Genomic DNA, 24,920 nt, shown 5'->3' on the forward strand with positions numbered 1-24,920 from the left:
ATTACTTTTGTTAACATTTTTTCCTTCTGATTATTAATTTTAAAATCTAGCATAAAAAATAATTTTAATCCTCCATTAATATTTCTTCAAATTCATGTTCAGCAAATGCTCTTACTTTATAAATTTCCTCTTTTAATCTTTATTCCATCTTGCAATTCTTTCTCTTGTTGGTATTAATACCAACAAGAGTGGAGACAAAAGGGTATTTTTGTCTTGTCCCTTTTTGTATCTTGACAGGGTTTTGTTAATTCTCCATTAACAATTTGTGCTTTCTGTGAGTTGTAAAATGATCATAGAATCATAGAGCTAGAAGGGAACTTGGAGGCTTCTAGTCCATCCCCCTGACCAATACAGGAGTCCTCATCCCATCTCAAACAAATGGCTGTCCTTCTATTCTGGAAGCAAGCTGTTCATTGCTTAATAGTTCTTACTGCTAGGGAATTGTTCCTGATTTCCAGGTTGTATTTCCGTTTGATGATCTTCTTGTCCTACCCTCAGATTTTATGGAGAATGAATCAGCCCCTCTTTCCTATGGCATCCCTTCAAGTATTGGAAGATTGGATTCTATCTCCCCTCAATCTTCTGTTTGTTGTGTTGTGATTTAAGGTGCTGGTACTTACCTTTAAAGCCCTACATGGCCTAGGCCCGGGATATTTGCAGGACCGTCTGCTGCCGGGGACGACTTCCCATCGCCCAGTGCGCTCACACAGAGAGGGCCTCCTCAGGGTGCCGTCGGCTAGACAATGTCGGCTGGCGACCCCCAGGGGGAGGGCCTTCTCTGTGGGAGCGCCAGCCCTGTGGAACCAACTCCCCCTTGAGCTTCGGATGGCCCCGGATCTCCGGTCCTTTCACCGCGGCCTCAAAACACTCCTTTTTCATCAGGCTGACCTGGATTGACGACGGGTTTTTAAAATGTTTTAATTTTTAATTGTTTAGTTAATTTATTTTGGGGCTGTTTGTTTAATTTCTTTTAACTTTTGTATTGTTGTTAGCCACCCTGAGTCCTTCGGGAGATAGGGCAGCATATAAGTCCCAAAAATAAATAAATAAATAAATAAATAAATAAATAAATAAATAAATAAATAAATCTAGCTCATTTAGCTTTTCTTCATGGGATTTAGCCTCCAGATCCCTTTAAAATCTTTGATGTTCTTCTGTGCACTCTTTCCAGGGCTTCAACATCTTTTCTGTTTTGGGGTGACCAGAACTGAATATAGTAAAAAAGATGTCGAGACTCTAGAAAGGGGATAGAGAAGAATAACAAAGATGATTGGGGGACTGGAGGCTAAAACATATAGGGAACGGTTGCTGGAATTGGGTATGTGTAGTTTAACGAAGAGAAGGGTGAGGGGTGACATGATAGCAGTCTTCCAGTATCTCAGGGGCCGCCACAAAGAACAGGGAGCGAAGCTATTCTCCAAAGCGCCTGAAGGCAGGACAAGAAGCAAAGGATGGAAACTAGTCAAGGAGAGAAGCAACCTAGAACTAAGGAGAAATTTCCTGACAGTTAGAACAATTAACCGGTGGAACAACCTGCCTCCAGAAGTGGTGAATGCTCCAACACTGAAAGTTTTTAAGAAGAGACTGGACAGCCATTTGCCTGAGATGGTATAGGGTTTCCTGCCTGATCAGGGGGTTGGACTAGATGACCTCCAAGGTCCCTTCCAACTTCTTCTTCTTCTTCTTCTTCTTCTTTTTATTATTATTATTATTATTATTATTATTATTATTAGTAGTAGTAGTAGTAGTAGTAGTAGTAGTAGTAGTAGTAGCATTAGTATTAGTAGAAGTATTAGTATTATTAGTATTCCAAATGTGGCCTCACTGGTGCCTGTCAGAGCAAATACTATCACTGCCCATGATTTTGATGCTCTTCCTCTCTTAATGCAGTCTAGGACAGCATTGGCTTTTTTGGTAACCGCAGCACACTGCTGACTCATGCTTAAGTGGTGGTGCACCAGTACATCTAGATTGCTCTCTTGGGAACTACTGTGAAGCCAGGAACTGCCTATCCTGTACCGATGCATCTAATTTTTCCTACCCAGATGGAGGACCTTAGTTTTCTTGACACTGGACTGCATCTTGTTGGATAGGGTCCGAGGCTTGAGTCTGTCAGGCTGACCCATTTAATAATATTCTTTCCAAAATTTTAAACAGTTCAAATTGTCAAAGGCTGCCTCTGCATCTAAGGAAATCAATGTAGCTTGTTTTTCATTATGTTGCTAGAAATATTCCAAACTGTCTGACACATTTCTAGTATTAACCCTCAACCGTGTTTTAGGTAAAACACCCCATTGATCTTAATGAATAAGTTCTTCAAAAGTATTTTCAACCTACCAGCCAAAACTACTGGAAACAACTTGTAACCATTATTCAGTAATAGTCAATAGTTTATAGAAATCAGATCTGGGCCCTCTTTAAGTATTAATGCTACATTAGCTTCTTTCCAGCTGTCCAGCTTCTTTCTCCTGGATGAAATAGAATTCATCATATTTTGTAAAGGTTGCAAGAGTTCATTCTCAAAACATTTGTAATAAGAAGCTGTAAATCTCCTGATCCAGGCATCTTTTCTGTTTTAGTCTTTTTTTCTAACTTCACAGACTTTATGGTCTGATTTTATGTCTCTCTAGCCTTTGGTAAATTTTGTTTCTTTAAATATTCACCATTTTCTCCAGGGAAATTTCTTGTCCTTTGTATAAATTATTAGAGTAATATTGATAAAACATTTTTGCATGTTTACATTATGTGTTTTTACATTATTTCCATCTTGTAATTTTAACATTAACTTTTTTCTTTTTGTAATTTATATGTCAGCTATTTCAGTGGTTTGTTTGCGGACTCTTTTTTTGGTTTGCATAATTCATTTTTATTTCCATTTTGCTTATTGTTAACAAAGACAGTGGTCAGTGTAGAAGCTTACTTTGTTGGGTAAAACTGGAAGCTTCTCTAATTTTTTTCTTTTTACCTCATCCCAAAGAGCTTGTATTTTCTCTCGACTTTTTAAATTGGATAGTTTACTGTTATGTTGTATAAAATATCACGAAAGCTTTACTTGCATCCTAAATCATCTCTGGGGCTGTGTCTTTGTTAAGATGTCACAATCTGCGGATCACCCATTTCCTTCAGCAAATATGCAACTAATGTACATAAGCAAATATGTACAAACCCAAAACATATTGGTTACAGATACTTACCTAAAGAAATCCCTCACGGTCCTGTCTAATATTCACTCCGCTTCGAAGTCAGGTAACAGGATTAGACTTTGAAGTGCAAGTCACTCACCCTTCTTTCCTCATAATGACCAGTCCAGTTCAACCCGTATTTCTCATCTCCAGTAGAGATTGTCTGGGATCCATTCCCACCTTCAGTGGGCTCTCCTCAGCAGTGCATCGCACGCCCTCAGAGCCTCGTGTAGTGCTTTTAATCACTGGAAGCCTTACTGTGCAGGGATCTCCCAAAGTAAAAACTTCCCTGACCAAATCAAAATTCCTCCAAGCGAACCTTCAAATGGGTTCCGGAATCGGAGAAGCGAAAGGGAGGCGAAACGACAAGCCTGCAAAGCGGCAGGAGCAGATTGTGAGTGATTGGGCCACCTCTCGTCTCAGGCTCCTGATCCGGGTCACGGCACCCCACTACCGTAGCCGAAACCTGGCTCACTCAGAGCAATGAAATCATTTTGAAGATTCAAGATAATTTTATCTCCTTGCAATCAATAACACAGCGCATCTTTTATATTGTATTTTATGCTGCCCTGTAAACCGCCCTGAGTCCTTCGGGAATAGGGCGGTACAGAAATTTAAATAAATAAATAAATAAATAAATAAATAAATAAATAAATACTGGACTTCCAACAAAGCTTTTGACCCTTTATGGAGCAGCCATCAGCAACAACAGGACCTGGGCTTGTATATGTTTGGCATCTCACATTGCAAAGGCAAACAAAAGAAAGAGGCAGACGTAGTGGAAATTACAGCACGATATAAGAATATTTAGATTAATCTATACGTGTGACATTATTTATCCCTCCCTACTGGATTCAGCATGCTTGCCGCACTATCTTTGAGACATGGTCACTGAATTCGGTTTACCGGACCTTAGATTCCTGAGTGAGCCTTTCCCCCTGTTTCATTCAGGATCAATTCAGTTTGTCGTGAATGTTTTCTTACAAAGGTACCTTTAGCAGTCCATAATTTTGGGGGTGGGGGTAGGTGGGGAACAGATCTTGGAGATTTGATACATTTGTATGGGGAGGTAACATCACCACAGTATACTGCAGTGAGGAGGATCTGAAATTTAATGTTTCAAACATCAATGTAGTTATGCTTACACAGAAGTAGAGTGAAGGATTTTAAATTACACGCAAAAAAGAGCAAAAAAACTAGGATAGATAGATGTATTTGTGTTTATTAGCAGAATGCTTACTGCAAACGGGGAAAAAAAAGGATGGATAGGATTAAGGATGAATGAGTGAGCCGAACAAAAAGCTAAGTGAGCAGCGTCAAATAAATTCATGAGGTTTGGTCATAGGAGAGTTGAATTTAAAACAAAATATATAAAGAAAAAATGAGAGTCGAAAATAATGGAAATATTGGAAAGTTCTGATACCACGGAGGCGATAATTTCCTGAGAAAGAGAGATGTAAGCTTAACAAAGGATGATGCTGAAATGCTGTATGAATATGGTGGAAGAAGAAAAAACTCTGGAACCATGTGCAAATGGTCTTGGTGTGACTTGGCTTTAGAAATGACTATGGAGATTCTCAATCACCAGGTCTTGTTTGTCCCAAAGGTGCTTTTCTAAAAGGCAATTGGACGTTCTTGGTTTGTTTCTCTTTTTTTTTTAAATCCCATTTATATCCTGCCCTTCTCCGAAGATTCAGGGCGGCTTACAATTTTAAGCACAAACCAATGTGCTTAGCAATAGCCTTCATTCTGTGTATATGCCTGCTTATTAGGGCTTTCGCCCCCCCCCCCCCCAAGCGGCATTATTACAAAGTCAGCTTATTGCCCCCGACAATCTGGGTCCTCATTTTACCTACCTGGGAAGGATGGAAGGCTGAGTCAACCTTGAGCCTGGTGGGACTCGAACCTGCAATAATTGCAGGCAGCTGGTGTTACTTGAGGCATTAGCCCACTGCTCCACCAAGGCTCTTTGAAAACATATGACTTTCTCATCCAAGAAGCTGCTTTGGTGACTAAAGAAGCTTTTTGGATGAGAAGCAAAACATTTTCAACCCCCCCCCCTTTAAAACGAAACTGCCTTTTGGAAAAACACCTTTGGGCTAGCTTTAGATGTATTTTGTTTTTTCTTATCTTGTATCTTTAATTTCTTTGGCTTGCTATTTCTTAGTTTCTTTCACCCTGAAGGCGAATATGTGTACACAGATATGTACTGTATGTATGTTATCAAGTCCTTTCTCAATTGTAGCTAGAAAATGATGTGTGAAAAGCATCAGCTCTCGGGGCTTTCCTCAAGACACACAGCTGCCCTGTTTATGCTGTAGGTGTTGTGGCTTGTACTTTATTTCTCCATGAAGGCAAAAATGTGACACAGACAGTTATCATAAGCTGGTGTCTTGCAAAGAAAGGGGTGCATTATTCTTAAAAGGCTCACAAGAGGTTTTGTACTGTCTTAACTGTCAAGCTGTGAGACTCTCTGTGTGAGTTTCTGTGTGTGTGTATACACAGAGGCCATACCCTTGGGGGTGATATAGTTCTCCAAAGTAACAGGGAGAAAAATAGAAGGGTGTTTTACCAGAATGTCGTGTGCGTAGGCATTTTTCCTAGTTCTACTGATAACAGAACTGTTTCTTTATTAAAAATTAATGTCCTGCCTTTAATACAATGCATTAAAGACAGCATCTGTCCACTTAGGCCCCCTGTGATCGAAGATACTAGTGGCGGTATAGCAGATCGATTTTCTGTGACAGCTGCTCCTGTCCTCCTGGTAGTTTATCTTTTCTGAAGACAAGATTTGTGTGTGTTCCTCAGTTTATAGTGTTGAAGGCCGGTATATGTTCCTGGAAATGGAATTGGCGTGGTATGGCTTTAATATTTAAAATGTAATATCTGAACAGCATATAATTTACCCTCAAGCTTTTCTGTGAAATCAAATGGAGACCTAAAATTTCCTTCTTCCAATTTAAACTTTGCCAGTCTTTAAATAAAACAAAATGCCTAAAATATATATATTGGCTTCTGTTGAATATTGAACAGAATTTCTTCCCTTAAAATAATAATAATTTAAAAAATCGTTGATATTTAATATTGTTCTCTGTCTTTGTTGATGGCTGATTTTCCACAGAGAGTGAGCTAACGATTGAGGGATTATTTTCGTAGTTTCCTCTGCCATCCTACAGTACTAAGCATGAACAGTTGCGGAATCATCCTTAAGATTCTCCTTTGTGTCTTTACCTATCATCTTCCATGTGTGAGCCAGTGCAAGGCAAATAGAAATAAAGATTGAGATAGATGTAACATCAAGATAGTTTGGAGCCAAATTCTCTTAATAGCCCCGAACTGCTGTTTATTGAATCCATAACTCTGGGGTGGGCAACTTTTTCGAGACTAGGGGTAATGCTTTGAAGGTGGGTTCTTGGCAGCATTTTGTAGCAAAAAAATAATAATTAAAAGGTCAAGTATCGGAATAACAAAGTCTCTAATAAAAGGTATGCTACCTGCTCTTACAATTGGCCTGTAAACGGCATCCATACTAATGATACATGCATATCATTTTTTTTTATTTATTGAAAAGTTTTAAAATACAGTTTTCCTTTAAAAAACCCCCCTTCCCTCTCCCTATACCCCCCCTACCTCCCCCCAGCCTCCCTCCCTCCCCCCCTCCCTCCACCCCCCCTCCCCCCCCGACTTCCCAGAGCTAAATACAAGGTATATATATATAAAAAGGCAATCATAAACAACCATATACTAACAACTATAAGTTCTAAAATCCATCACACTCTAGCTTATATAGGATAAAACACACCTTAACAATGTTAAATATATATAAAAAACTAGAATAAAAAAAAGAAAGAGAAACGAAAGAAGACTTATTCAAATGCTACATAAAACTTCTTAACCCTATACTTGTTCTGGATAAACTCAATCCATTTTCTCCATTCCATAATATAACGTTCTTGCGAATGATCTTTCAAATAGGCCGAAATCTTCGCCATCTCTGCCAGGTCGGAAACCTTTAAAGTCCACTCTTCTATGGTCGGCAACTCCTCTTTCTTCCAATATTGGCCTATCAAAAGTCTTGCCGCCGTAATTAAGTTCAACATCAGCTTGGTGTCCACAACTGTAGCGTCTGCAATTATTCCCAGCAAATAAAGTTGCGGACAAAACTTTATCCTCTGTTTAAAAATCTTCTGCATATTCCACCAGATTTTTATCCAAAAAGCCTTAACCTTCTTACATGTCCACCATATGTGAAAATATGTTGCATCCTCATCACCACACCTCCAACATTTAGGCTGATAATTCGGATACATACTTGCAAGCTTTTTAGGATCTAGATGCCATCTATAAAACATTTTGTAAAAGTTCTCTCTTAGATTTTGAGCTTGAGTAAATTTTACGTTTCTCACCCAAATCTTTTCCCACGTGTCCATTGTAATAACTTCCTGGATGTTTTGGGCCCATTTAATCATACAATCCTTAACAAGCTCTGTTTCCGAGTCAATCTCTATCAATGCAAGATATATCCGTTTAATATGTGCTGGTCCCTGATTTCTAATCTGCTTTGTCAAATTTTCATCAGTCATTGTAAATCCATTTTTCTGGTCTTCTTTCCACCTGGCCTGTAATTGAATATATTGAAACCAAGTTTGAACAACCTTCTCTTCTCGCAAGAGGCTATATGATTTCAAACACCAAACGTTCCTTTCCAAGCTTAAAATTTCCTTGTACGTAGTCACATCATGTTTGAAACCAGCATGTATATTTTCTATTGTGTGTTTTGGAATTGCCCACAATGGTATCTTGCTGCTTAGCTTATGTCTATACTTCTTCCAAACTCTCAGCAATGCCTGTCTTAAAATATGCATCCTAAACACAGTATCTACCTTCTTATCATACAACAAATATGCATGCCAGCCAAACAACAAATCATGGCCCTCAAGATTTAATAACCTCAATTGCGTCAAATTAATCCAATCGCTTATTCCTACTAATGCAGCAGCTTCATAATATAATTTAAAATTAGGCAGTTTAAGGCCACCTCTCTCACGAGTGTCCTGCATAATCTTAAGTTTAACTCGTGGCTTTTTCCCTGCCCACACAAATTTATTGATACCACGCTGCCATTCCTCCAAGTTGGAATCTTTCTTAAGAATCGGTATCATTTGAAACAAAAATAAAAATTTGGGCAGGACATTCATTTTCACTGCTGCAATCCGTCCCAACAAAGACAGTTGCAATTTTTGCCAGCTCTCCAGTTCTTTTTGAATCTTCCCCCATAGTTTTTCATAATTATTTTTATATAGCTTTGTATTAGAGGGCGACAAAATCACCCCCAGATATTTAACCCTTTTAACAATCTCAAATCCAGTTAATCCTTCTAAGAGAGCCTTCTGTGAAACTGTCATATTTCTAGCCAAAATTTTAGTTTTCTGTGTATTTACTTTAAATCCAGAAACATTCCCATATTGTGTTATTATCTCCATCAGGTCCACAACAGAGTTCTCTGGCTGGGTCACTGTAACAACCAGATCATCTGCAAATGCTCTCAATCTATAGTCCTGATCTCCAACTTCTATCCCCTTAATTTTTTCCGAATTCCGAATCTTAACCAATAGTATCTCTAATGTTAACACAAATAACAAGGGCGATAACGGACACCCTTGCCTTGTGCCCTTCTCAATATTACATGCTGCTGTCAGGCTATTGTTAACTATAATTCGGGCAGTTTGTTTTTGATATAATGCCCTAATCGGCTGTAAAAAATTTTCTCCAAAATCCATTTTATCTAACACTTTCAACAAAAATTGCCAATTCAATTGATCAAAAGCCTTTTCAGCATCTAAAAAGATTAGCGCTGCAGAGATCTGGTTGTGCCTTTCCAAAAACTCTAACACATCAACTATATGTCTCACATTATTTTTCATTTGCCTACCACTAATAAACCCCGTTTGATCCCCATGAATCACCTGTTGCAGAACCCTCATCAGTCTATTAGCCAAAACCTTAGCAAATATCTTATAATCTGTATTTAAGAGCGATATCGGTCTGTAATTTTTAACTTGAGTAGCATCCTGGTCTTCCTTCGGAATCAAAGAGATAAAAGCTGTCTTCCAAGACGGTGGCACCTTTCCCCCCCTCTGAATTGTCTGAAACAGTTCCTTTAACGGCTTTATCATCTCAAATTGTAAATTTTTATAAAAGGCCGCAGTCAAGCCATCCGTGCCTGGCGCCTTATCGACCTTCAGTTCCTTAATTGCTATAAGAATTTCTTCTTCTGTAATCAGTTGATTAATCCCCTCTTTTTGTGCTTGCGTAAGAACCGGGATGCTAGCATTCTCCAAATATTTATCAATATCTTTTACATTAATTTCCTCTTTAGTATATAATTTCGAATAAAAATCCACAAAAGCATCCTTAATAAGATTCTGTTGAAACACAACCCTTCCTTTATACTCAATCTTGTCTATATTAGAGGCCCTTTGTTTTTTCCTCAGTCTATAGGCTAACCATCTGCCTGGTTTATTAGCGTTGCAAAAAGTATTGTGCCTAGCAAACCGCAGATTGGTTGCCACTTGATCTGCCATTAATTTATCAAATTGTCCTCTTAACAGTCTAATAGCCTCCTTGATCTTCACATCCTCTGAATTCAAAATCAAAGCCTTTTCTTTTTCCTTTATTTCATTCTCCAGTTCTTTCCTTCTAGTTTCCACTGCACGTCTATGTCTATTATTCATATATATCAACACTCCTCTCATATAGGCCTTGCTAGCATCCCAAACCATATCCATAGAGGTACCCTTATTCATATTAATCTCAAAAAAATCCTTCATCCGCTGTTTACATTCTTCCACATTTCTCTGATTTCTAAACAAATTCTCATTTACGCGCCACGAGCGCCTGTCTCTTTTCTCCTTATCAATCTCCAACCAAACTGGACTGTGGTCAGAGATAGTTCTTGCACATATCTTCACCTTTTTAGTTCTCAAAAAAAAATCATTAGTCAACAAAATAAAATCAATCCTCGAAAAAGATTGGTGTCTGTCAGAATAAAAAGTATAATCCTTCTCCTGCAAGTGTCTCTCACGCCAGATATCTCGCAATTCCAGGTCATCCTTCATTTCAAAAAAAGATTTAGGCAGTCTAGCATGACTTGGAATGCGCTTAAAAGCTCCAGCCTTATCCAACTGTACATCCAGAACACCATTCCAGTCTCCCATAAAAATAAAAGATTTATAATCCAACTGGGTAAGCTTTGTGTGGAGTAAGCTAAAAAAATCAGCTTGTTGTTGGTTAGGTGCATATAATCCAACTAGAAGCGTCTTTTTACCTTCTAACAACAGCTCAATCATAACATAACTTCCATGCTTATCTGCTTCAATTAAGTCTGCTGTTAAGGCACTTTTAACATAAACAACCACTCCATTTTTCTTATTCTCTGCAGAGGCAACAAAATGCGTACCCAGTCTCGAGTTCAGTAAATGCTTTTGATCCAAAACTCTAATATGCGTTTCTTGCAAACATATAACATCTATCTTAAATTGTTTTAAATATTGAAAAACTTTCTTCCTCTTCTGCGGTGAATTCAGTCCATTAACATTCCAAGTTAGAAATTTAGTTGCCATGCATATCCTCCAGAAGCTCTTGGACCACAGCTTTGATAGGACTAACTTCTTTAGGCCGTGCTCCTCCCACAGCTTGACTATATGTACGTTGTGAAGAATCTGAAGACTTTTGCTGATCTTGTTCTTTTATTTTCTTTGCTCGTTTTAAAGCAGCACGTGTTACTCTTTGCTCTCTAGGATCATCCAAAGAAGTTGTAACTTGATCTCCTCCAACACCACTTTCCTCTGTTTCATCCTCTTGATGTTCTCCTTCTCCAGATCCCTTTCCAGCTTCCAGAAGTGTTAATGGGGTTGCTTTTAAGACATTGTTGTAGAAATCACGCGCTTGCTTCACAGTAATCAGCCGGTACCTTTTACCTTCATGCATCACCATCAGCCCCTCTGGAATCTCCCATCTGAACCTTATATCTCTTTGCTTAAGCTCATGCACGAGAAATGTATAGTCCTTCCTTCCCCTTAAGATCCTTGGAGGAATTTCTTTTAAAACCAAGACTTCTTGTTCAGCAATCACCACTTTAGCATCATAGGCAGCTTGTATAACTTGGTCTCTGATTTCTCTTTTTGCAAAATAAACCACCACATCTCTAGGCAAATTTCTCTGTCTGGCAATCCATGAATTCACCCGGAACACTTTATCCATACCTGCTCTTATTTCAGATGCTGGCTGGTTTAATACCACTTCAAGAGCCTCAGAGATCAGCTGCTTTAAATCTTCTTTAATATCCTCTTTTAAACCTCTAATTCTGATAGCAAACTGCATCTGGTAATATTGGGCTAAGCTTAACTCCTTTTCCACTTTGTCTCTTGCATTTTCATTCTCCCGTGCCTTTACTTCTAATATAGCATTCCTTTGAGCCAGATCATCCATTTTTTCATCTAATTCTTCCATACATTCCGCCACTTTATGCACTGAAGACAAAATGTCTACCTTCATCACGCTGAACTTCTGTTCCATCCTCTCTTCCATTCTCTCCTCCAATTTCTCCTCCATCTGCGCAAATTTGTCACCCATTGATTGATTGATTGATTCCAAAAGTTTATCCAGAGCATCTCGTAAATCCTTCGGTGTCAGCGCTTCAGGAGGGTGCAATGCCTGTAATGATGATTGTTGCACTGGCGAGGATCCACCACTCCGAAGAGTTTTAGGGGGAGGTTTCGCCGCCATCTTTTAGTCCTCAATTATGACACACTTTCACTTAAAGTTTAAAAAGTCCAACAAGCTAGAGAGTATAGTAAAATAAACCTCTTCACCTTTGTCTCTTGTACCGCTCTGCCTGCTCCTTTAAATCATAGTCCTTTCTTCAGGCAGGGATGGTTCGCAGACGCCTGGCTCTGCTCCAAGGAGTTCGGAGCAGAGACGCCGGCCAGCTGGGAGCAACCCAGGCTTCGGGGGAGTTCAATCCTTCAGCCGCCCAAGCTCCAAGCTCAGGCGGCCCCGGAGAACTCTACCCCTACCTGGGGCCTCACCCCCTCCTCTTCTCCCGAGGAGGGGGCTTTAATTTCGCCCGAACAGCTGATCGGCGCTGTTTCGGGCGAAAAAACAAACAGCTGAGCCGCGGGCAGCCCGGGAAGGCTGTCTTCGGCGCCGCGCCGCCACCGGAAGTCCGTGCATATCATTTTTAAATTTTAAAATTATAGGGTTTTTCCTAATCATCTTAGGAAGAAACAACGAAAATATATAATTGTTGAGCTCTAATGCATATTTTGGTGGCAATAATTTTGTTCTGGCTGCAATAAAATCATGCGAGATTATGAGGTGAATCTTAATATCCTGTGGATATTACCTCAACAATAATACAAGACCCTTTTAGCTTATTGAATTCAAATCTTAAGAATTATGCTTTGCATTCCCCAGAATGCATCAAATTGACTTCTACTTTTGGAACCTACCTTTTCCTTTCCTTAGAGGATCATATGAGGTCTTGCAAATCAAAGTGCTGGCTGAAATTAATCTTTCTAGAAGGAACGTTGGCCCACATAATCCTAGATGATAATTGCGGCCTTATATGATTGTGGTGTGTCATCACAGTTCTTGATGATCCTGGGTTTTGACAGAGCCTTGACCAGAAAAATAAAAGTAAATTACTACTTCTTATAATAGTGGCTTCTGTTGATCAGTTTTAACATCTCGCTCCTTTAATAACTTCCTCTTTGTATAAAATAACTTTCTCAATGTTTAGACTTAACCGTCTGCCGTCCTTGCTTCTAAAGAATTTTTTTTTGTAACATTTGATCTCAAGGTTTCCAGCACCCCAGTGAGGCAGTTAAGACGGTGCTGCATATTGTATATTTGCTGGGCTGCCTTCTGCATTAAGCCTGGCAGTCCGAATTAATAGGTCCCTTACGGGCTCACTGTTTAGCTCAGGGCTAGGCAACCTTGTCTCTTTTATGACTCGTGGACTTCAACTCCCAGAATTCCTGAGCTAGGATGGCTGGCTCAGGAATTCTGGGAGTTGAAGTCCACGAATCATAAAAGAGCCAAGGTTGCCTAGCCCTGGTTTAGCTCACCCAGAAGAGTTGAATGGAAAAGTTTATTTGTTGATTTCTTCCTCTTTAGACCTAGTTTATTGTTACTTGTATTAAATCATCTGATTCTTAGTACCTGAGCTCTTCATTGGCTTTTTTAATGGTTCAGTTGGATTTTGCCTTTCCTTGTATATAAACTAATAGGAATAAGTCTTTCGCCTACTGTAATTCACTCCCTCCAAACAGTCTTTGTTACAGGTGCCTCTGGAGGTCAGGGGGTTAAAGAAAATAACTATATAAATTCAAATAGAGTCCCTGTGGTTGAAGTTTTTAATCAGAATTAGGGCCTGATTGAGTTTTCATGTTAATATTTTTCCTGCCCTTTTCCCTTTTTGTAGATGCTTTTACCTTACTGGGCTGTTGAATTCTACAGTATATTGATTGATTCTCTTTTGTTCACTGTCTCCTTTCTCTTCCAGGGTAATTCAAATGGCATTGCTTCTGTGGATGTTTCAGCTGGCTTTGTTGGACTAAACGACTATGTAGAAATTCCTGCCATTTTTCTTACTGCACTTGCAACATACTCGGGCCCCTTGCTATGGGCCATTCATTTGTTGTGTTATTTGAGTTCTGAAGTGGACAGGTAAACTTTTTATACCATCATTTTATTTATTTTATTCATACAGCCGCCTAGCTTAAGCAAGGTAATCCTTAGATGGCTCTCAGTTAATATTAAATAAAAGCAGAATGAATAAAACTTACCAACCCCATGACAACATTGCGTATCCCAGGTGCAGTACCGCAACATCACATAGACTCTCCATGCTCTTACATTTGCTGGGCTCACTACTGCCCTAGTGTGATATGAGCCAGGTCTTCACCATCTTCCAAAAGGCTAATAGGTCAAGGGCTTATAGATGGCTTATACCAGGGGTGTCAAACTCAATTTCATTGAGGGCCGCATCAGCATTGCGGTTGCCCTCAGGGGGCAGGGTGGGCGTGGCCTACTGGGTGGGCATGGCCAGCTCTACATCGTTCGCATCAAGGGTGCCTATGGGGGCCTGGGCAGGAGTGGGACAGATCTGAGGGTCTCTGGCAGAAGGAGGGTCTCTGGGCCAGGGCCAAGGCAGTGGGGGCCGTTCCCTCACTCTTTCCAGGATGGCTTTGCGGGCCACATGAAACCACTTTGCGGGCCGGATCCGGCCCCCGGGCCTTGTGTTTGACATGTCTGGCTTATACAGTAAATAGACCCATATATTAAATCATACCATTTCTGAACGCTGAGAGTTAGCTGGTCCATGTTGCTGGGAGCTAGCCAAGTAAGAGGTGTCTTACAAAGACAGGTTGTTACATGCCTGATCTCAACCTCATTTTGGACGAGATAATAAGTCACAAGAGTCGTTTTGTGGTGAGTTGGGCAGCTATACAAACTTGTTCAATAAAATAAATCACTGGCTTGGGGAGAAGAATTGGCAGTAAACAGGAAGACTGCCCATTGATTTCTTTTCTTTTCTTTTTTTAAAGAATCTGTTCAGGAAAGACTCTTAGGGATAAAATGATTTCAGGAAATAGGAATTCGTGTAGAAGAAAATTGGTTGGCAGGGGAATATTCTTGTCTTCCTTGAAACGTTCTCTCAGGCCCCTGTCTTAGTATCCCAAGTATCTAGCTGATGGCAAAGGAGGGGGACTCAATAGAGGACAGCAGGAATCTGGTAATATTTTAAAACTATATATAAATTTGCCAAGGTCCTTCAAGCACAGGGGCCGTTAGCTATTCTATTCCCTTGCCAGCTTTCCTCTGGAAAAGTAGTGGGGAATGGAGTTCCTGCAGCGGCAGCAGCTATAATTTTTCACATTCGGTTCAGATAGATACAGATACGAAAGATTTACAGCTGACTCTTAAGTTTGATAATATTGATTGCTGATGTCAAAGCTTTCTCATCAAAATCTTTTGCTTTAAGTTCTTTTATTTGGGGAAGGGAAAAGGTGTGCATATAAACCAAATAAAAATTGGTTATAGCAAGAGAAAGAAAGAGATTGGTTTTATTTCAGCCGGAGAACAGGGACATCTTTACTGTGATGAACATAAGCGGTGTGTACATCTGCATTTTTTAATATTTATATCTTTGCTCTTAAAGTAGTACAGTAGCAGCCCTATTTAGGTGAAGATAATGATGTTCCTCTGCACAGCATGTGGCACAACTGCAGTGCAATCTTACACCTACTTTTCTAACTAACTGTATTCAGCAGAATTTACTGTATTTATTGAGATTTCCATTTGAGTAGAAAGGGAACTTATTTACATAATTTATACATGCACTTTCAGCATAAATTTATATTTCCAGTGCAGCTATCAAATTAGTCGGAAGCAATAAAGGTTCTAAAGGAATTTTTTTTAAAAAAACACGAATCCAAATAAGTAACAAAGAAAGCATTATGTAATATTTTTAAAAAACTAGCAGTTCTGAAAAATCTAACCCACTGTAGGCGTTATGTTTGATGCCTAAATGATGGTAATCACACTATTGGGCAGGTCTTTCTGGGAAGACATTCTATAAAGTGTACTACTAAAGAAGTAGTACTTTGCCCAGCTTTACCTGGTGTGTCACCTGTGCTTTTTCTTGAATGAGAAGATCTTGCAATAGAGATTCATGTTTTCACTGCCATCTATCTTGACGACTGCAATGCTCTTCACATGGGGCTTCCTTTAAAAACCATCTGAGGCATCAGTTGGTAGTGAACCAGGTGCTTGCCAGCAGTTATCGCTAAGAGCATAATATCTCTAAGGTGTAAAGTAAGCTCTACATTGGTTGCCAGTAGCTTTTAAGTGCAGTTTAAAGTGTTGGTGTTAAACTCTTTATGGCCTGGTGCTAGGCCATCTGTAGAACCACATTTCCTGACTGAAGGAACTATTAAACTATTAAAAATGGACAGGGAGAAGCAACTGATTGTTCCCTACAGTCAGAGCTGTAGTGGCTCAGTGGTTAGAGTGCAGTATTGCAGGCTGACTCTGCCCACTGCCAGGAGTTCAATCCCGACTGGCTCAAGGTTGACTCTAGATTGTCTTCCATCCATCTGAGGTTGGTAAAATGAGGACCCAGATTGCTCAGGGCAATAAGCTGATTCTGCAAACCACTTAGTTCTGTAAAGCATTATGAAGTGGTACATAAGTCCAAGTGCTATTGCTATTACTATTGCTGCTTTCTGGAGATCAAATTGAGCAATAACATCTTCTTAGGTGCAGAAAATGTGGTTTCTTGGTGATAGCCCCTGGCTGTGGAATGATAGCCCCACCTAGATCTGTTTTACTCCCATTCAATAGGTTATTGGATTGGGATTAGATTAGGTTAAATTAGATTAGATTAGATTAGATTAGATTGACAGATATTTGCAAATGGTTAAAGACCTCTTTGTTCTCCCAGGTTTTAGGTTAGGAGGCTGGTTTAGAATTCTATTTTGGTCTTTTCATATTATGGAGTTGGTCTTCTAGCGGTCGTATTTGTTTTCTTTGCTATATGCTGTTCTAAATTCTCTTTTTAACTGTAAGCTATCCAAAGTTGTTGCGGAGTTGGAATCCCCCTGAAACACAATTAAATAATAAATAAATTCCCTGTACAAACGCTGGATCATGTTGAATGCTGTTCAAAAATCCTAGAGAAGGTACAGGGCTATCTTTCCCCTTTTGCTTGGAACAGGTCATTCCTCATGGCAACCACCAAGGCAACTTTTTTTCAGATCCAGGCTACAATCCAGACCGAAATGTGTAGGACACTTCCACACCCGCAGCATTTTAAATCTCCAAACCCTTTGGAGTTGTACTCATGCTGCTCCATGAGTGCCCTCACCACTGATGTCAAGAGATTAGCCAACATGCCCCCCCCCCCGCCCCAGTTCTCTCGAGCTGACTAATGGAGCCTGCAGAAATCCTCCCTTTTTTGTTGTTGTTTCAGTACGAGGAAACGAAAAGGCAAAACTCCTCAGATCCACCAGCAAAGAGGATAGGAGAACAGAGCCTTGCCTATATGGGTAGGTGAAGCAGATCAGGGCGAGTTCCCATTAATGGGACACTATCCACTATTTCATAGCTCTGGACAAAACACTGGAATATAGATGAAATGGTTGCCTCTGGAGTAGTAGCTGAACTGGAAATTGACTCGGCTGTTAAAGATTTTCCCCAAACCAATGGTGAGGGTCCAGAATTGGTACAATTTTTACGCATGAAAGAGCCTTGGAGAACCTTGTAAATCAGAGGTCCCCAATCTTTTGAGCACCAGGGACCGATTCCGTGGAGAGAGGTTTTTCCGCAGACCGGATGGGGTGTGGTTTTGTGTGCTGCCGGCATCCTGCAGATGGGGCTTGTTTGTGTGGACCAGTTGCTGGCATGCTGCAGGGGTTGTAAACAACCCCTTGTATTAGTCATTCTTCTCTCCGTATTGCACAAAGTGAATGAGTTGCCCAGAGGAGAAACTATATTATTTTGCAGGCTTTCTGGTTCACAGTTCAGCCTACTACCACACTAGCTACATCGAATAGTTTGTTTTATTTTCTACTTTCAGAAAATAAGAGCGTAAGATTTCACTTGAATTACTGCAGATCATAATGGTTCCTTTTTTTCTTATTATACTTGACAACAAGAAGTAGTAGTAGAAGAAGAAGAAGAAGAAGAAGAAGAAGAAGAAGAAGAAGAAGAAGAAGAAGAAGAAGAAGAAGAAGAAGAAGAAGAAGAATAAGAAGAAGAAGAAGAAGAAGAAGAAGAAGAAGAAGAAGAAGAAGAAGAAGAAGAAGAAGAAGAAGAAGAAGAAGAAGAAGAAGAAGAAGAAGAAGAAGAAAGAAGAAGATTTTCACTTTATGGCTGATAGGAAATAATTTTTATTTTAGGCTTACAGCACCTTTTTCCTCTTCATATGGTTCCTTTAAAATCTCATGGCTTGTACATCTAGCCACACGTGATTTGGTTTACCAAAACCCTTTGGTATTTCATCTTTGCAGATGTATGGGACGCCTACTGTGCATCAGAAAGATTGCCTATGTGCCTGTAATGCTGTTTTGCATTACAAAACCTGCAGCATTCTCCCCCCTCCCCTCCTCCAGCCTTTTGTTAAATTTAATAAGCTGTTTTCTGGGCAGCGTGCAATTCCATTTTCAGCTGCAAAGCCTGCGTATGAATGCCCTGCCAGGATGCAGAAGCTGTGGTGTCACAGTCCCCATAGCAGTCACCACCATGGAATCACAAAATATTTATTCACGATGGTGTCAGTGCTTCTCATATAGATGAGCATGTCCAGGATCTCATTAGCTAACTTAGGTTCAGCAATAGGCTAAAATTGTCAGGGGAGGAAACTTGAATACAGTATTGAAAAGGCTGCATTTCAGGTATCAAATTGCAGCAGATCCCATCTCTCTCTCTCTCTCTCTCTCTCTCTCTCTCTCTCTCTCTCTCTCTCTCTCTCTCTCCCTCCCTCCCTCCCTCCCTCCCTCTCCCTCCCTCCCTCCCTCTCTCTCTCCCTCCCTCTCTCCCTCCCTCCCTCCCTCCCTCTCTCCCTCTCTCCCTCCCTCCCTCCCTCTCCCTCCCTCCCTCCCTCCCTCCCTCCCTCCCTCTCTCTCTCTCTCTCTCTTTTCCTATTCCACCCCATACCAAGCACTTGGGAGAGAGATGTTGACTGTTATTCTGAGAACTGAGACAATAAAAGGCATCCATTTCTGATACACTTTTTAGAGTTGTAGCTATAAAAGTGGCTAACAAAATGTTTTAAAGAACCTGGGAATATATTTCTTATTATTGTCTAACACCTAACCTGTCCTCTAGGTATGAAGGGTGAGAAAATAGGATTCTGGTCTAAATTTGACAAATATAAATAATTTTCAAGGTTGTCTAAATCCATGCTCTGCCGTCCAGTTTGTAACACGCATCTATATTGAGAAGCCTTTGGGCTAGATGACACGTGTGTTAATTCTAGTGCAATCTGAATGGACATCCTAGTGTGTTTTGTAGCTGGTAAAATGGTGACTCTACAAACAAGCTACTACAAGTTCTACAAGCTCTACAACAGGGGTCTTCAAACTTTGCCCTTTTATGACTTGTGGACTTCAACTCCCAGAATTCCTCAGCCAGTGTGCCTGGCTGAGAAATTCTGGGAGTTGAAGTCCACAAGTCATCAAAGTGCCAACTTTGAAGACGCCTGCTCTACAAACGTTTATGGGAATTGAAGGGCTGAAGTCATTGTTTCTGTTAACTGTTCCTCCTTTTGAGTATATTGATGGGAGAGCAGGATCAACATGAGGGAAGAGTGTGAATAGCTTACATGTTCTCAACTCTTGAAGAGCCAGTTGGTAGCAGCAGACCAGAGCACAGTGAAGAACCAAATAGTGGAAGCTGAATAGAGAAAGCTTTGTGCCAGCTTTGGTGGTCAAGATCCTGATGAGTTTAGCCTTCATTAATGAAATAGGATGGATGCATCTTTGCCAATTCTATTGAGGGGTTTTGCTGTCATAACCTTCTTGAAGTTTTCATGGTCATTTTTGACTTGCCCAATTTAATCTTGAGTATTAATTAAAAATCATATCTGGTAATCTTGCACAAAATCTCCCTGGTGGTATGTGGTATATGCAGAATAACGCTATTCACCCTAGCCTTCCAGTTTTGTTTTGTTTTTTTAAAACAATCCCATTTATATCCCGCCCTTCTCCGAAGACTCAGGGCGGCTTACAATCTAAAGCACAAATCAATGTGCTTAGCAATAGCCTTCATTCTATGTATATGCCTGCTTATTAGGGCTTTCAGGCCCCCCCAGCAGCATTATTACAAAGTCAGCTTATTGCCCCCAACAATCTGGGTCCTCATTTTACCTACCTGGGAAGGATGGAAGGCTGAGTCAACCTTGAGCCTGGTGGGACTCGAACCTGCACTAATTGCAGGCAGCTGGTGTTACTTAAGGAGGCATTAGCCCACTGCTCCACCAAGTTTAAATTCCAGTGCTGCTTTATTTAGAGGGCTTAGGTGCATGGGGAAAATGTGCATCTGACTTTTTTTATACAAATAATCAAAATGATTTCATGAACATTAACTTGCCTTACACCATGCCTAAAAATGGTCTGGTTGGTATAGCAAAATATATTGGAAGGAGTGTTCAGTCCAAGACCCGAAGAGGGGAAAGGCTAAGACAAAACCTGGAGGTGTACACAGCACTGTTAATTCTGTAGATCAGAGTTCCTCACCTTTTCGGCTTTGCAGACCAGCCGGGGAGGAGAGAAGGTGGTACCGTGTGAATGGTGGGCAAGCGCGTGTGCATCTCCACTTATGTAAGCAGGTGAGCGTGCACTCCACTCCCACAAATGAAAGATGCGTGCATGTTCTTGCCTGTTGCTTGTCCAAGTGCAGATGCGTGCACGCATATGTGCTCACCTCCTGCTTCCATGTCCCGGTTCTGAATGGCTCACGGCCCGGGGGGGCGGGGCGGGTGTGTGTGTGTGTTGGGGAGTCCTGTTGTGAATAGACTTTAAAAATATAAATAAAAAAAGGATGGGGTGCATCAAAGAAGCCATTGCCATAAAGTGTCACATTCCAAGCATCGATAGTTTTCTTCATTTACAGTTTTCAAAATTAATTTTGAAGTCTATATATCATGGGGCCCCATGCCTGATATCGGAACTGGGCTGCGCAAGTGGCGAGTGTGCAGGTGTGCATTTGCGGCTCCACTTGCGCAAATGGAACTGCACATGCATGCGAGCCTGCCGCTCGCAGGGAATCATCCTTCCCTCCACTGGTCCACCGAATGGGAAACGTTGGAGACTCCTGTTCTGTATGATTGCTTTCTGATGTAATTGCTTCCCCCAGATTATCCTAAGCCCGAGACAGCCTTCAGCCAGTCTTCTCAGAGATCACGGCAATGCTTCTGCCTCCTTAATTTGTCTGTTTGTGTGAAAAGCGTTCGGAGGCGTTTGCTTCACTCTGCTGTGCGGAGGGTCATTTGTCACAGATGAATGGCTATCTGTTGTATCTAGGCGTCAAGCCATTAAGAAATAAATCCTTACCTAGTCTTGCCATAAGGATAGCTGGAAGATCAACCAAACAATATTTATTACTAGGATTTCTCTGCCATCGCTGTCTTAAAATGGTGCAAGCACTGTACAAGAAATAAGGTACTTTTAATAAAAGGAAAAAACCAAACCTTGCAGGAGTTTTATATATGGACTACGCCTGTTCAGTGCTACCAATTGTTTTCAGAGGCAGTGTGACACAAGTGCATGTCTTTCCTGGGGTCAGGAAAGATCTGGTCTCAAATCCCCCATCTAATCCTAAAATACTACCTAGTAGCACGAAGCTGACTTTAGCTGTCATAATGACTAACCATGGTTGGCCCAAGTTACTACTCAGACAGGAGATAGACTTGGAATTCAAAGATTGTTTGCAAAATGGAGAAGTTGGGGGGGGGACATTTTGGAAGAAGGTTGTAGCAAACTGCTTTTGTAATACTGCCAGGAATACTTTATGAATGGAGTCGTCAGGAATCATGGTCAGTGTAACACAGACATGTCAAACACAAGGCCCGGGAGCCAGATCCGGCCCGTGAAGTGGTTCCATGTGGCCCGCGAAGCCACCCTGTAAACAGTGAGGGAACGGCTCCCGCTGCCTTGGCCCCGGCCCAGGCCAGCCAGAAACCAATCTACAATTTTGTGGTGGTCATCTATGCTGAAATGCATTCAGTCTTAGCTCCACAAGGCCATCTGGAAACAGTGAGGGACTGGCCCATGCTGCGTTGGCACTGCCCCCTGGGCACACGCTGGGGAGGTATCACCTTTTGTGAGGAATGAAGAAATGCACCATCGCCTGGAAGTGGCCAGCATATGACCCTGCCTACTTTGGGCAGGCTAGGGCCTGGGCAGCATTGCGCTTCTCTTCAGATTCATGGCACTCAGCTCAGCCTCTCGGCACTGTCAGAAAAGTGCCCCACTGCCTGCCAAAATCGGGCAGGCTGGGGGCTGGGCAGCATTGTGCAGGTAACATTGACTCTCATGCTGCTCATGACATCCCCTCCCCCAGAGCCCACCAAGCCAGATATGTGAAGTAGGTGAGGGCCATGTGCTGGCCACTTCCAGGCGATGGTGCATTTCTTCATTCCTCATGAAGGATGACACTTCCCCAGCTGCGTTTCTTGCCTGTTTTTCTCCCTCCCTCATCTCAAATATATTCCTACCACTCTGTTCTAGGAAGGAAGGAAGGAAGGAAGGAAGGAAGGAAGGAAGGAAGGAAGGAAGGAAGGAAGGAAGGAAGGAAGGAAGGAAGGAAGGAAGGAAGGAAGGAGAGGCAGGGTCTGAGGGAAGTCCTGCCTTAGTCCTGCCGTGCTGCCCTTTCACCATCCCCTTGCCCCGTCCTCCTGGCCTATCCTGGGGGGGTCTCCGATCCTATTGCTAAGGAAGCTTTGGATACAAAGCCAGGTCTCCTCACATGGAGAGGGGGTGGGCCTCCCTCTTGACTTTGCCCTCGTACCCATCATGAGCAACCTGGCTAAGGAGAGCAAGCACAGCAGCAGCAGCCTTGAGGAGGAGGTAAGTGCAGCTGGGCGCCACCTTGGGGAAGTGGAGCTGGGCTTAGTGCTGTGGGTTCTTGACGGCTGGGCTGAGCATTTGACCTCCATGCCACTGTCCAAACCCCCTCCCCCAAGGCCAGAGAGGAACAGTGAGGCTCCTCCAGTGGACCATGCCTTGGTACTTGCCCCAGTCCCATCTTCTTCTGCCAGAGACCCTCAGATCTGTCCCACTCCTGCCCAGGCTCCCATTGGCACCCTTGATGCGAATGATGTAGAGCTGGCCACACCCACCCACTAGGCCACGCCCACCATGGCCACACCCACCCGGCTCACCAAGGGCAACTGCAATGCTGATGCGGCCCTCAATGAAAATGAGTTTGACACCCCTGGTGTCTTTGATTGGTTGATACATGTGACAGTATTGATGGACCACAGTGTATAGAAAGTACTGCCCTGTAAGTAGCCATATCCATGGACATTAAGGCTGTCAATGGTTTCCAACTACTCTTCAAGGGCAGCCCTACATATAATGCATTGCAGTAACCTAAGATGTGGTTTCATATTTTGTTTTCTTTTCAACCATACTTTTTAAATGGAATATAAAATTTACCACAGGACTAAAATGTAAACAAATTGTGTTTTGTGCTCTTTTTTTTCTTAAACACTACAGGAATCCTGCAGCGATTGGGCATGGCTGTTTCTGTTATGCCCTGTTGCGTTCCATCCCAGTTGCAGTATATATTATTCTGATCACGGGACTCCGATACCATCTCTTTATCTGGAGCGTCTTTTCACCAAAACTTCTCTATGAGGGAATACACACTTTCATCACAGCAGCCGTGTGTGCTTTCTTCACAGTGGTGGATCACCAGCGGCGCAGAGACTGAAATTACTGGCCAGGAAGAATTTTGCCGTACTTAATTTCTAATCAGGGACTGAGGTTTTACGGTGGAATGAACATTCTTGCTGCTAGACTCCCAATGAACTCCAGAAATTAGTCTTTGATTTTTTTCCCCCCTGTTTTCTTTGGCAAGCTCATTTCATGTCTTGGCTATGGGCATGACAAAACCATCCTGAAGCGGTGCTTGAAGTGTAGGTGGCTGGGAGAGAGAATGGCTGGATTAGCTTTGTTATATGAATGTTGTACAATCTCCTGCTTCCCCTTCCAGTGTCAGATCTAGTGCCTTTCTAAATTTGGAATCCCTATACTGGGACCTGAAGCAGGGCAAACATTGGAGTATGCTGGAATGTAATTAGGTTTAACTACAATTAAAAACCTATACTGACCTCTTCAGTATGAATAAATGTCTTGTGGTTCTTAGTGTTAATCCTACATAATTACAGGGTCCGCTGGTGTTTGCATTGTGCTTTGCCTAGTTCCAGCGAAGCTATCAATGCAGTAAGAGCTGCTGTTTATCACTCCAGGTTGTTGCAGAGCCGGGCCATGCTTAGGACCAGGAGGGTTAGGATTAGGTTGAAAATCAACCAGCAAGCTTTCATGTCTAAGCAAGAACTAAACCTGGGCCTTCCTGCTCCTAGTGCACCACTCGACTCGACTTACAACAGTTATTTTAGTGGCTGTTACAAGGTACAGCGTCACTGAAAGAAGTGACTTATGACCATTTCTCACACTTACGACCATTGGCAGCCTCCTCGTGGTCACATGAAGAGAAGGAAGAGAAGAGCGAGGGGGGACATGATAGCAGTGTTCCAATATCTCAGGGGCTGCCACAAAGAAGAGGGAGTCAAGCTATTCTCCAGAGCATCTGAAGGAATGAAGAAGCAACGGATGGAAACTAGTCAAGGAGAGAAGCAACCTAGAACTAAGGAGAAACTTCCTGACAGTTAGAACAATTAACCAGTGGAACAACCTGCCTCCAGAAGTGGTGAATGCTCCAACACTGGAAGTTTTTAAGAAGAGACTGGAAAGCCATTTGCCTGAAATAGTATAAGGTTTCCTGCCTGAGCAGGGGGTTGGACTAGATGACCTCCATGGTCCCTTCTAACATCATCATCATTATTATCATTATCATTATTGTTGTTGTTATTACATGATCAAAATTCAGACAGTTGGCAACTGAGTCATATTTATGGTGATTCCAATTTCCCGGGATCATAATGAT

At 41.6% G+C, this 24,920-nt stretch overlaps 1 protein-coding gene across 1 annotated transcript in view; it reads left to right on the top strand.

The window, feature by feature from the left end:
- PIGG (phosphatidylinositol glycan anchor biosynthesis class G (EMM blood group)) overlaps positions 1-24,037 on the top strand; it is an 81,294-nt gene extending 57,257 nt beyond the window's left edge. The window contains exons 12-13 of the mRNA XM_083353723.1: positions 13,750-13,913; positions 23,468-24,037. Coding sequence (XP_083209849.1) covers positions 13,750-13,913; positions 23,468-23,684 — 381 coding nt within the window. The 3' untranslated portion in view covers positions 23,685-24,037. The remainder of the gene's footprint in view (positions 1-13,749; positions 13,914-23,467) is intronic.
- Positions 24,038-24,920: the final 883 nt, after the last annotated feature.

The sequence above is a fragment of the Vipera ursinii genome (genome assembly GCF_947247035.1).
Source record: "Vipera ursinii genome assembly, chromosome: 2".
Classification (NCBI taxonomy): domain Eukaryota; kingdom Metazoa; phylum Chordata; class Lepidosauria; order Squamata; family Viperidae; genus Vipera; species Vipera ursinii.